Here is a 13,772-nt window from a genome sequence, read left to right as displayed (position 1 = left end):
GTTACAGAAGGCTTGATTTATAGTAGGATGCAACCCTGAGTAGAATTCACAATAAATAAAAGCCTCAGATCTGTAATGCTGAGATGTACAGCAGCTTTAATTTTTTAACAGAAATGACAGGCTGCATAAAGGGCAACATGATTTATTACTGAACAGCAGAATATTCTCTAGTGAGAGGACGGAGCATTAGAGACAGTAATCAGAGAAGTAGAAGTCGCCTAAAACCACAGCACAGAAAAATGAGGACTATCCTCTAAATCAAATCTTTTAGTGTACAACAGCAGCATGAATAATAATAATAATAATAATTTATTATTTATACCCCGCCCATCTGGCCGGGTCTCCCCAGCCACTCTGTGTGGGAGAATCAAAAAGAAGCTTTGGGAGTTGGGCTGCCTTGACTCTCCTGCCAAAACAAGCTGAAATAGGAGGACCACAAAGGCTACTGACAGAAGGAAAATGCTGTTCTATCATGTGGGAATTACAGTGAAACCTGCAAGCTCTTTGCAAGAACAACTTTCTTTCTGGTGATCAACCAAGCACAGCCTTTAGAAGGAGAGCTCTGCTATTCACGCAGAATGAAACTCACGGCTAAGCACCCTAAACAGACTGGTTAAGGGCACATAGGACAAGCACACATACCCCAAACAAGGGGGAAAGCAGCAGCAAGTGGTAGTATCTGAAAGCAACGGATCAACAGGTCCACTTCTGCCCCCTAGATGCAGCTCCACATGTGTAGCTATGGCCACTGGAAGCAAAGGCAATCCACCAGCCTGAGGCTATTTCATGCAGCGGCAACAGCTCTTCTTGACCAATCAGCCCTTCCTCATCCAATATGCATGCTTTGACAATCAGCTAACACAGAGATGGGGCTTAAGGCCTGGCCTCTGGGCAAGCACAAAAGCCTTAAGTTGTTCACACAACATAAAGGAGACACACACAATGCATTAAAGACTCAACTGCCTTTTCACAACAGGAGCGGTGCGTAAGCAGCAAGGTACATGTTTTGTAGCTCCAGACAATCAACTTCTGGCCACAGAGAGGGAGGCTCAACTGTTCATGGTATCTGCTGTTGTATAATTGCCAGAGCTGAAGAACTTATCTCTGTCACTCACACAGAGATGACAAGAGATTTGGTAAGTTTTCCCATGGGTTTCACCTGATCCCCTTCTTTCCACTTTGCAGGGGGAGGGAGAAGAGTGAAGCAGTTCCATGAGAAAAATGCTTCACAGACAAAAATGTTTTCCATCTTAAGTTGTTTAAACACATTGAGTTTATCTTGCCCTGCTTACACACCTAGTGATCTGTCATTCAATTGCAGTGGATCTCTTGGCTCAGTCAGGGGTCAGCAACCTTTTTCAGCTGTGGGTTGGTCCACTGTCTTATCAGACCATGTGGTGGGACTATATTTTGAAAAAAAATATGAACGAATTCCTATGCCCCACAAATAACCCAGAGATGCATTTTAAATAAAAGCACACATTCTACTCATGTAAAAACATGCTGATTCCCAGACCGTCCACATGCTGGATTGAGAAGGCGATTGGGCAGCATCCGGCCCCCGGACCTTAGGTTGCCTACCCCTGGCTCAGGTGGTGGATATCCTGAGCACATGTGAGTTGCAAGAAAAGAGAGGAAACTAAAAGGGGCCAAAGTTAAGTTGCACTTAAAAAGCAGTTACATTTCCTGGGTTGGGGAAAGCTATTCCAAATTAATAATAATAATAATTTATTATTTATACCCTGCCCATCTGGCTGTGCCTCCCCAGTCACTCTGGGCGGCTTCCAACACAATATTAAAATACAATAATTCATCAGATATTAAAAGCTTCCCTAATCAGGGCTGCCTTAAGATGTCTTCTAAAAGTCTGGAAGTTATTGTTCTCTTTGACATCTGGTGGGAGGGCATTCCACAGGGCGGGTGCTACTACCGAGAAGGCCCTCAGCGCTGGACCTCAGTGTCTGGGTAGATCGATGGGGTGGAGACACTCCTTCAGATATACTGGACCAACGCCGTTTAGGGTTTTAAAGGTCAGCACCAACACTTTGAATTGTGCTCGGAAACGTAATAGAGCTTTAGTCCCATTTAAGGATTACAAAGGATTGAAAAGGATTACAAAGCATTGTGTGAGAGGGGATTTTGGAGAGAACGAGCAAGGGCCCAGCACGGCTTCTCATGACCAAAATTTAAAAGAAACAGTTTCATTTGTTGCCCTTATTGCTGATCAAAGATGCCAGAGAAGAGTTAAAATATTGTTCTATTATCTGCCTTTTATTTGACAGTGAAACAAACTTATGAGTCAGCATTATGAACTGTCTATGCATGGAAACAATGAGCTTTTTAGCGAGGAAGAAAAAAAGAGAGGAAGTAATTTCTCTTTCAAGCTTCATTACACAAATTCCCAGAGTGTGCCAGGGACTTGGGGTCCATTTAAAGCAGGCTGATTTCAAGTGATTTTTATTTTATTTTATTGAGAAAAAGCAGAACTAGAAAGCCAAGAGCCAATGGAAAGAAATGCTGACTCAGGAATACCCTTGCTTGCCTTTCCTTGGAAGAACTGGGCAAGAAGAGGATCCCTGGGGAGAAAGCCTCTTGTGAAGCCAGAGGTGGGCCCTGCAGAACTCCCAGATCCAAGTCCAAAAAGGCAGACAAGGAAAGGCTCGACATCCAGAACCCTGGCTCTGGGGCAGGGAAGGTGCAGCCCTTCAATACCCATCAGCCCTAGCCAGCACAGCCAATGGACAAGGATGGTGGAAGTTGTAGTCTAACAATGCCTGCAGGACCCCACCCCTACCCTGACACTCATATGAGGAGGCCACCACACACAAAATGCCGGCAGGCAAACATTCACTAAAGCATTTGCATCAAATCCGCCACAAACTCTTGTAGGATTCAAGGATCCATTTTTGGTAAAGTGGCTACTTCTGAAGGGAGGGGCAGAACACATGTGAACAGCTCTGCCTAGAGCCAAGCAGTGTGAGTAGGGAGGGCTGAGGAGGCCTTGCCGCTACAGAGATACATTCAAATGAAGTTGAAGTGTTGTGGAAAGAACCGTTTTGCTTGCTGATGCTGCCACCATCTCCTCCTCTCTCACCCACCCTCTGCTGAGTCAAAGTGTCCAGAGAGCATGGAAGGGAAGGCCGGTCAGTCCACCCATTTCTGTCTTTGCTTTACTTGGAGACTTGGTGGATGGCATGGGCCAGGTAAGCCACATTGCCAGAAGTGACTCCGGCGACAGAGATGCGGCCATCCTTGGTCATGTAGACAGAGAACTCCTTGGTGAGCCGCTCCACCTGTAAAGCAAAGAACAGGAAAGATGCTATTTCAGGAAGCGGTCGACCCTGGCAGCTTCCCAAGGCCAGGCGCATCTTTTTGCTACCACCTACCAGGGCCAACTTGCAACCTGGAGGGGAGCGAAGCAACTTCCTAGAACTTCAAGTGAACGCTCTTCAGCAAACAGCAGCCCAGCCAGGCTGCTTGATACCTGCTGCCACATCTCACTTCAATGCAACTAACACTGTGCTTCATGTTTTTTAACAATCCCTTTCCGCCACTCCAACCCAGCAGAGTGCTTTTATCATCAACGGGGGATCCACATGCTGCCATTCCCAAAGTAGTAGCAGCTGCCGGCTTCCTACACAGCTCCCACTTCCAGCCCAGCCCCACTTCCCTCAGCCACCAATTAAAATAATGGATGACATTCTAAATTCTTCAGAGAATTAAGATGCAGCCACACTAATCATGTTTTGGCCTTTTCCTGGTGTGCATCAAAGACTAATTCTATACGGCCGTTCCAGTTTTTTTTATAAAAAAAAACATTTTATTTGTTGAATATAAGAACAACATATAATCAAATACAAGCAATCAAATACAGTGTTTGAGGCACTTTGAGCCCATCTATGTTGGGGGGGGGGGGGAGAGGAACCAAGCAAATCAAATGCCAATACAAAATGGTTAGCAAGTTTGATTCAGGCTCATTCCTTCACCCACCTGTTCGGGTTTCAGTCCTGTGAAGCAGAACATGCCGATCTGGTCAGTGATGTGCTGCCAGTTATGAGGGGAGCCTTCTTTCTTCAGGTTTGCCACTAGCTGGGTGCGCATGCCAATGATTCGGTCAGCCATCCCCTTCACCTCTACCAGCCTGTGCCAGGGAAGGAGGCAAATGTGGAGTCAATACAAGGTGAGAGACAGAGGGAGATGGGGGTGGGGGAGCAGCCAAAGGAATAATCTAGGAGGCTCCACCATGCCTTGTACCTTGATGGGGTTTATGTCCATGGAAAAGCATAAGAGGTGTGCACAGTCCTGCCTCCAAAACAGCTTTAAGAAACCCCAGGTTGATTTTGTTTTTTGTTTCTTTAACCCACCCACCTGCCTGCTACAGAAAGGAACAGCCACAGCCCTTCTGCCTTTGGTGCAGATTTGGCACCAAACAAGAACAAGGTTGAGCAGACTAAGTTTGCTTAAAGTGTTGCCCTCCAATTTGAAGGACTCCTCTGGTTCGCTGTTGCAGCCCCACAATCTACATCCAGGGCTGGCTGTCCCCCTGCCCTTTTCTGTTCATCTGCTGACTGCACATAGTCAGCCTTTCAATGAGGCCTTACCATTCCTTTCGCAGGCCAGGGTTATTCAGGATGGTGGAGGCTATCCGAGCCCCATTAAGGGGAGGGTTGGAGTACATAGGGCGGATCAGAATCTTCAGCTGCGATTCCACTCTCTTGGCCTCATCGGAGTCTTTGCAAACCACCGTGAAGGCCCCCACACGCTCTCCTGGAAAACAAAGACCATAATGCAATGCAGTTGTGTCTCCCTCTGTGGCTCTGCTCAGCCACAACTGGTCTGACTGTGCACTTGTGCTGTTGTTTGGAAGAGGCACACAAATGCCACCTGGATCTCTCCTCTTCCTTGTCCAAGCCTTGCCTGTTCTTTTATCAGCCTCAGTCCTTCCTTCCAGCCCAGTCTACTCTGCCTGAAAGAAGAAACCATCAGCAATCTGGATGGCAGCTAGCTCAAACCCAGACTAAGAGACTAGAGCAGTGCAATCTGATTTTATAGCACCATAGCTGCACTGGAAGGATTGGGGATTTCTTTATCCCCAGATTTACTTTTTAAAAGGGGTGTGTGTGCGTGTGTTAACCCCTTGTGACTCAATAGAGGCACTCAGAAGGTAGATTCAAGGCTAAAGGGGCTTCAAGCCAGGCAAGGAGCAGTTCTGCCCTCCCCAAGCACTTCCCAGCCGCTAGAACTGCCCTCCTTGATGCTCCTATCATGTGGAGTCCCGAAAGACACTGTGTGGTTGCACAAAGAATGCATCCTCATACAAAGTGGGCAACTACAGAAATTCATGTTCTCCTGTGACAGAATTGTGACTCCACATCACAGCCACCTCTCTTCAATCATAGTTCTTGGCTTGCTTTCTCTATTAAGAGCCACACAAGCATTTCCCCAGTGCCACTGCCTTTCCATTTCTAACCTGGGACCATTTCTAAAACAGGAATGTGGTCCAAAATGCAAACTCAACTGAACAGCAGGGCTTTCTCTTGCCTCTAGTCCTGCATAGACCTTTCACCCATATACTGGAAAGTGAAAGCAGCTAGCAAAGTGCTTAATCCCTTGAGCAGCTTTCCCCGCCCATGGAGATGGCAACAGACCCTGGACTTAAGGGCTTACCATACAGGCCCATGTTCTTTGCATATGACTGGGACAGGACAACATTAATGCCTTGTTCAATGAAGTGGCGGACAGCCCAGGCGTCTTTGTTTATGTCTCCACTGGCAAAGCCTTGGTAGGCCATGTCGAAAAAGGCAAAGAGGTTCCTTTTCTGGAAAAGAACAGAGGCCACCTCAGCTTAAAAATGACAACACTCCTTCCTAAGGGCAGCTATGGTAAATGAAACAGGTCACACAGCAGAGAAGCATCACATCATACAGAAACAATGAGGTAACAACAACAAAAATTGGGAGGCAGCAGTGCCCATTCAGACAGTTTTTTGATTTTCACAGGAGTTACACACATCTCTTGCCCAGCCGAGATCTCCTCCCAGGGTGTGTCCTTCCAAACAGGCAAGCAGACCTGCTCCTTCTCCATACAGGGAAGTTCATCCCTCAGCCGCTTGCTCTCTTGGTACCACAGCCCTCCTCACCTTCACTGCTGCCGCCAGCTCCTTCCACTGCTCTGGCCGAGGGTCTACTCCAGTTGGGTTGTGAGCGCAGGCATGGAAGAGAACAATACTCTTTTCCGGGATTTTCTTTAATAAAAAGGGTGTGAGAAAAACGAGCCATTACTCTTTGCTTAGTCCATTTATATATCAAGTGACCTCAAAGCAATTTCCATAGCGAATGGAGCCATCATGAAAAGCCATGTGCCACAAAACAATGAACTATCAATAATAAAACTGCACAGACAACACACACACACACACAAATCAACAGAACAATAATAAACAGACTCAAGGCTCAAAACTCATCTAACAAGAGCCTCCAAAAGGCAGAGAAAAGCAGCAAGGTTTCACTAAGCGGCTGAACTCCTTAAAGTCATGACCATCCATGGCTCCAGAGGAAGGGAACGTGTTCCATCACATACAGCGTGACCAGAAGAATCTTCATCCGTAATGGATCGCAAGAATTGTGAGTTCCACTTTACAAAACAGAAAGTGGGCAAGTGTCTCTCTCCAACCCATGTTTGCATATCCATTCTTTTCATGATTCTGATGAAACAGGTCCTCGCCTATAACAGCTCCTTCCATGATGGTGTTGGGTTTTAAAGGTACTGCAAGACTTACTTTTGCAACCAATGCGGTTATTCTCTTAAGTTTAGATTGCCAAGACCTGTTACTCCAAAACATTTTACTATGAGGTGTTGTCAGCAACTGTCAAAGTTTGGGATCATACAGGGCCTAGTATCTAAACCCCCCTGGCTGTATCTTTCCTTGCTCACCATTCAAACAAGCCACGCCCAAACTCCCCATGACCTAAACGCCCCCATTAGCTCACCCTCCGCTGTCAACTTACAGAGATGTCATCCAAAGCTCCAGCGAAGTCAAAGCCACAGGTTTTGGGCTCATAGTACCGATAGCTTTGCAGTTGCATCCCAGCATCTCTGAAGATGGGGGTGTGATTCCCCCAGGATGGTTTGGGGAGGTACACGTCGCGGCTGGACTTGAAGAACCGTTGCTGTATGAAGAAGAGGAGACAGCGTGTGTTTGAATCATAGTTTCAAAGCCAGAGACCACAGCTCCTTCAAGAGTTTTTCAAGAGATGTGGAAAAACTGTACCCCACCATCTCCTCATTTTTATGTTGTTAGATTACACAAGCACTTACCAAGAAGCTGGCACCAACTCTTAAAGATCCTGTTCCAGAAATTGTCTGCACAGTGACATACTGAAAGAACAATGAACAGGCACGTGAGACCTCTCCAGACGACACACCCACGAAATACAACAGGTAAACACTCCAATGATAGCTGGAGCTCAGTGTGCCTCATAATCTGCCTATTTTACAGGTGAAGCCCTTGAAACATGACTGTAAGGGCAAGAGGAAAAGACAGCTGTGTGCAATATTGGTCAACAATCCTTCCTGCCCAAGAACTGAAAGAGAAAGAGTAAGAAGGAGGAATAAAGCATTTCTCAATGCTTGCAAAGGCAACACTATCTGCGCATGCCAACACTTGAACAAGGAGAAAACGTTCATTCCAGTGGCTCATCTGAGTGATATACTCAAAAGAGCCTTCCTCTTAGCTGGTTTTTCCCAGCAGCAAGGAAGTTCAAACTCTGTTCATAACTAAGCGTATAAAACTGACCCAGTTTTTATTATTTATTCCAATAGCATTTTTAAAAAAAATTCTTGAAGAACCTGGACTCCTTTGGCATGTCCATAGAAAAATATAAGTTGGGGCCAAAACAACAGAGGACCCACAGAAATATGGATCCTAGGCAAGGAATTTTGGCACAAACTGGCTCTCTTTTTGGTTTCAGAAGACACAACAGACATCCAACATGTTCACAGCCATGAGATTAGAATCTTGCTTTAAAGTAAGGAGTCAAATTCTGGACTAGGATCCATCATAGGCTCTAGAATAAAATGCGGTGTTGCTTGCATTTCCAGATCCTTACAGTAACTCTAAAACGAACCCCCCTGCCCCATCTGTTCTTAAGTGCTACAAGTTTCTCTGGCATAGGACACTGACTTTTCAAACTGAATTTTGGGGAACCCTGCAATTCCCCAGAATGTTATTGGGCATTCCTCAATGAGAAAGGTCAGAAGTGAAACAGGATGGAATTAGGCTATTATCCATGAGAACACTACATTTGCAAGGGTGATGGCGAGGCCCAGCCAGTGTTCTACGTGAACAAACTGCCCATCTTGGAACACTCCAAATCCTGTGCAGCATTCAGTGGGTACTCAACATATGTCAATCTGGAAAAGGTTCCCTATAGGTGAAAAGTGTCAAGGCCCCCAGTGAAGGAATCCATTACTTGAATACAGTATTAATGAATGCACTTGATAACCTTGGCTCCTTACCCGGCCACTCTGAATAACCTCATGTGTCTCTCCCAAAGCCAGCTCAGCTGACGCCTTGTTGAACTCTGCCAGGCCAGCAATTGGCAAGTATTCCTTGTCCAACTTCTTTGCAGCTATCTCAGCTTCTGCCTAGAGAGAACAGATTGCATTTTCTTATTTGTTTCGTCCATAGGTTAAGAGGAGAGGCAACTTCCATTCACCTAATTTATCACTCCTAGATTACACTCAAATAACTAAAGGAATGTGAGCGCACATCCCTTTGCAGGATTATACTTGTTTCACAGAAAGAACTGACAAGTGACTTAAGTAGGAACCCAGGAGCTTTAGCAAAACTACTCAACATCTAGTATCAAGAGCCTCCAACCCATTCCTCATTCATCTATTCAGACCCGCCTTTGTTGCTCCTTCAGTATCTTTGCAGATGGTGCCTCCACACCACTCCTCCAAGCTGCCACTGCTTGCTTGCTCCTTAGATTCCCAGTGCAGAAAAGGCCAAGCAGCTGCAAATTCTCTCCAACCCCTGCTTCAGTCTCAGCCCTTCCCTTTTATGCTTGTGGCAGCTATATGGCCTCTCGGCCTGCACAACACAAGACTCAATTCCTACCTAAATAGTCCACCTATTGCCACCCTCCAACTACTTCACAAAGCCATCGTTTTATTTCTCCCCACCACCACGAAGACACTTGGCCACACTGGGATGGTTCCAAATGCATCTCAGGCAGCTACTGGATGGAGAAGAGACCTGGCTCTTTGTTTTGTTCAGACAGCTGAAAGGAGTAGGAAGAAGCTAAGCTGCTCACACAATCCTAGCTGCTAGAATATGGCTCCCATGAGTGCCCATAGGCACATCCGGCTGCCACACAGCCACATCTACACAATCCCACACATGCTCTTAACGTGTGGGAGCTGGCACTTTTGCTTACTTTGCGGACACAGTTCAAGACGTATGGCTTCCCATTGTCATCTCGGTAAGCCCCGACTCCCAGGTTCATCTTCTTACTGCTGGTGTCTCGCTTGAAGGCTTCAGTCACTCCCAGAATAGGATCAGGGGGTCCCATCTCCACATGAGTCCACCAGGAGCTGCAACATCAATGCAAAGTGTTTGTTTCTGTTCAGAGTTCCATTCCCTTACAAGGAAACGAGGCATGGTCAGTCAACGTCTGTTCATTTAGCTGCAGACTAGAAGACATTTGCAGCCATAAAAGGTAAAGGTACCCCTGACCATTAGGTCCAGTCGCAGACAACTCTGGGGTTGCGGCGCTCATCTCGCTCTATAGGCCGAGGGAGCCGGCGTTTGTCCGCAGACAGTTTTTCTGGGTCATGTGGCCAGCATGACTAAGCTGCTTCTGGCGAACCAGAGCAGTGCACAGAAACACCGTTTACCTTCCCGCCGGAGCGATACCTATTTATCTACTTGCACTTTGACGTGCCTTTGAACTACTAGGTGGGCAGGAGCTGGGACCGAACAATGGGAGCCCACCCCATCGCAGGGATTCAAACCACCGACCTACTGATCGGCAAGCCCTAAGCTCAGTGGTTTAGACCACAGCTCAACTAGAAGACATTTGCAGCCATACTGTGTTTCAAATGTCTTCCATGAAACTGATTTCTTGTTCTTTTTACCATGTAAAAATTACTCTACATATAAGCTGTTTTGGATGAGACCCAAGCAAATTCACACACTTCAGGTCTTGTGCCTCATTTACATTGTATGAGTGTGCTTAACCTATTTCTGTATTACATTTATCAAATATTTCAAGGCAGTTTACAAAAAATAAAATAAGTATACTCAGAACAGCTAGTGGATTAAAGCTCAATTAAGTCTTTAAAAGTGTTTTTTAAGGTAGTAAAAAAGTTTTTAAAAATCTAGGTGAATAATTGTTTTTTTTCTCTGCTAGTGATTGCAGAAGGGTGTTGCTAAGGTGCCCTCCTTGTGCAGGACATGTTGTGACATGTTCCTCTCTATCTGAATTTCATTGTGAAAAATGGAGACACCTCACACAAAATGGAGGCATGTTAAGGCACTTATGTGAGGCTGCTCTGCTGGGATTTGCTCTGAATAGGAGCTCCTGACCTCTTGCCAACTGGCATGCTCAGAGCCTTGGTCCAGATGTTCCGGTCGCTGCTATTTAGGATTAGGCCGACTTTTTGTCAGCTGTGCTGCTCCTGGTATCTGCTCTTCACCTGAAGTTCTTGCTCAGAGATATATATTTTGATGTACATTCCAACTGCTGCTGCCTGAGAGCAGCTGGTTGTGAGGAAAAAAAATCAAACCCCAAAGCAAGCCTGGCATGCAGAACTACACAAAGCTGTCCTTGTTGGTGAGAACAGTTGCAATTATATGTTGTAATAGGAGGGTATGAAAGGTGTGTCTAAGCACATACTAACTGAGCATAAGGCACAAACTTCATTAATCCACTAGTAACTGAATAACATACCTGTTCACTCAGGCCTTTCAGGGCATTTGATAAATTATACCAGATTTTACTGTTTCTTGAATATGGCAGCTATATTTTTTATAATGGTTTTTTTTATAATTCATGAGGAATACACATTTTTAAAAAGTGTAGAGGTCTTCAGTTTTCATTGCATTAAGTATCTGTGCCTTATTCTCACATTGTTGTTAAGTAGGTGTCCTTTAGTGCTGAAGAAGCCTCCTGTTCACTAATACTCCTTTACAACTGCCATGCTTCTGGGCCTGTAGCCCACGGCCAACATTTGGCACCCCTTGACTCTCCCCTTCACAGCTCCTGACCCTTTTCTGTGGGGGACACCAAAGCAGCCCCCCTTCAGGCCTCTCTTGCCTACTACCTGATCCCCCTTTCATTCCCCACAGCCCACTCCCATTCATCTTCTTCATTGCCCCCTGGTAGAGCCCCATGTTGGTCAAGATTCCTGCACGCAGGCGGTTGGACTAGATGACCCTTGTGGTCCCTTCCAACTCTATGATTCTATGTCATAGCACAGTGTTAAGAAGACTGCCATGTAGACCCATGAGAATAAAACAGCACAAGCACTCACTGTTACTGCTTTCTTGGCATGCAAATATTCCTGATCTTCCTGCAGTTACTAAGGGATCACCCCTACTTCTGTTTGCCCCACCGCTTTCCCAGCATCTAGCGCTAAACTGGAACAAACAGCAATAAGGTTTTTAGTGGACTGTTGTTTGTTCTGATTTTCTGGGGGGGAAGCGGCACAGCAAAGACAAATCTACTTGAGATCCATGGTTGGACGCTGCACAAACAGGTTGCTGGACTAGATGGGCCAGTGGCCTGATCCAGCAGGCTATTCTTATGTTATGTCCAAGTGAAGGCCACTAGAAATAGTGTCAGTGGTGTGGCTGCAGCCCTTCTACATGCAGTAAGTGTAAATGCGTAAGTGATTTAGCTGGGATATTTTTATGTTCTTGCTTTGAGTGAAACCATGAAACTATTGCTGTGGGAGGGAACATGCCTGCTGCAAGAGGTATGTGTGTTTTTAAAAGGGTGAGATTACCGACTAGACAGCCATGTCACAGCTTGAACACACACATACCTCTGCTGCTGCTGTTCTATTAAACAGAAAGGAAGACATACCTCAGTCGCAAGCATCTTAAAAGATAATTTAAGGAATTAAAGGTATCACCGGCTATGAGTTACAGCCAAATCTTCTTAAGGATGTTAAAGGACAGATAGGCAAAGATTATGTTGCTATCATGGTGGTATAAGTGTCAAGGGCGAAAGTTCCCAATGTGAAGCTGGGATTTTCTTTTCTGCCCCAGAGCACATCACTTTAAGCTTGCTTAGGCTGCCATTTTAACACCTATTCACCCTTCTGGAGCTCCTCAGAACCCGCTCCCCTTTTCTTTTTACCACCCTGAACCATTACCGGTAGGTATCATTACTAACAATGTCATCTATACCAATAAAGGGTCATCAGAGGAGAAAGATTTCCAACTGCATGGCCATGAATAAGATAATAAAAACACGTGTTGAAATCAAAAGTGCTGAGTCAATTCAAAACTTCAAAGGGGTGGGTGGGAAGAGAGGAGTTAATGCAGTTTTAGTTGGCAGAATCTCTCCAGGCCAGATGAACTTGGAACTTTGGCCGCATGGAATTAATTTAAGGCAGCCAAAGCACATTCCTAAGCAGGGACGTCCCAGTGAATCCAACGGGGCTTACTCCCAGGTAAATGTGGGCAGAATTGTAGCTCGTGTATTACATACACAGGCCTGGAGAGTAGCGGTCTTTTTTTTTTTTTTTTTTGCAGTCTCTGTCCCTTCCCACCGCCCTCCAAACCCTCTCCAAGGGCACTCAATTCCAAGGCCAACGCCACCGTCTTCCAGCCAATCCGAGGAAGCCCTGAGTTCCCGCCCTTCCTCGCAGCCAATCAAGGCCGCGGACCATCTCCCAAGCCGGCCGCGTGCACTGAACGCAAGCGACGGGTCCTGCCAAAAGACAAAAAGGTGGAGGGGTGCTCTCTCCACCGAATCGCCTTTTCGCGCATTTAACACTGGCCGGGCCGAAGCTCTGACCCACCAACTCCCTCTCTCGTCCAACACGCCGGCGTTCCCAGCCCTCAGGCGCGGCCTGGCCCCATTCACACACGCTCCCGTCCTGACACGAGTCGAGAGCGTCCGCACGCGACGGAGGCTCGAGCTGCCTTCGAAGGCGCTCTGGCGGCGCGAGCGCGACACGTGTCGGGTCGGAGAGGTGCATCGGTGTAGCCAGTCGAGGCCTTCCCACCCCGCGACGCGCGTTACCTGGCTCGGGCGGCCAAGCAGGGCGGCGGGAGGAGCAGGAGGCGGCTGCCGGCGGCGGCGGCGGAGTGAAGGAGCGCCATGGCGGAGCGGGCGGAGTGGAGAGGAACCTGCGGCGGTGGCGGCTGCAGCTGCTGCCTTGGCCTGGAGGAAGCCGGAAGGGGGAGGAGTCGCCGGCGCGCTTCCCACAAGCCGCACCGAGCGAGGGAGGGAAGGAGGGCGGCGCTGGCTGGCTGTGGGGCGGGCCGAGCCTCGGCCTCGAGACTCAGGGAAAGGGGAGGCCGCTTTGCTTGGCCCCGCCTTGAGCCTGAAAGAGGAGCCCTAGGCTAGGGAAGGGCAGCCAGCTCGCCAACAACAACAACAAAATGTTTTATTGTTTTACAGATGTAGTTGATGGGCTTCATGAGACAGGCACTGCAGGAGTGGAAAACAGATCGCACAGTCTTATGCCAACTGGCATACGATGTTCACACAATATTTTTCCTTCCCAAACTATTTATCCTATGTCATCCAAGT

The 13,772-nt window shown here is 47.0% G+C and overlaps 1 protein-coding gene across 1 annotated transcript; it reads right to left on the bottom strand.

The window, feature by feature from the left end:
* Window positions 1–2,250: 2,250 nt before the first annotated feature.
* Window positions 2,251–13,418, bottom strand: GOT2 (glutamic-oxaloacetic transaminase 2). Its single transcript, XM_033157333.1, has 10 exons — window positions 13,260–13,418; window positions 9,441–9,597; window positions 8,518–8,646; window positions 7,318–7,377; window positions 7,008–7,169; window positions 6,140–6,244; window positions 5,668–5,818; window positions 4,602–4,767; window positions 3,991–4,141; window positions 2,251–3,293 (listed from the first exon to the last, which is right to left on the bottom strand). Exons 1-10 carry the CDS (start codon window positions 13,337–13,339, stop codon window positions 3,171–3,173), a joined length of 1,284 nt encoding a protein of 427 aa, XP_033013224.1. The 5' UTR covers window positions 13,340–13,418; the 3' UTR covers window positions 2,251–3,170.
* Between the last annotated feature and the right edge of the window lie 354 nt (window positions 13,419–13,772).

Source organism: Lacerta agilis, chromosome 8, assembly GCF_009819535.1.
Source record: "Lacerta agilis isolate rLacAgi1 chromosome 8, rLacAgi1.pri, whole genome shotgun sequence".
Classification (NCBI taxonomy): Eukaryota; Metazoa; Chordata; class Lepidosauria; order Squamata; family Lacertidae; genus Lacerta; species Lacerta agilis.
Note: the sequence above shows the minus strand (reverse complement) of the source record. Positions and strands in the feature narration are given on the sequence as shown.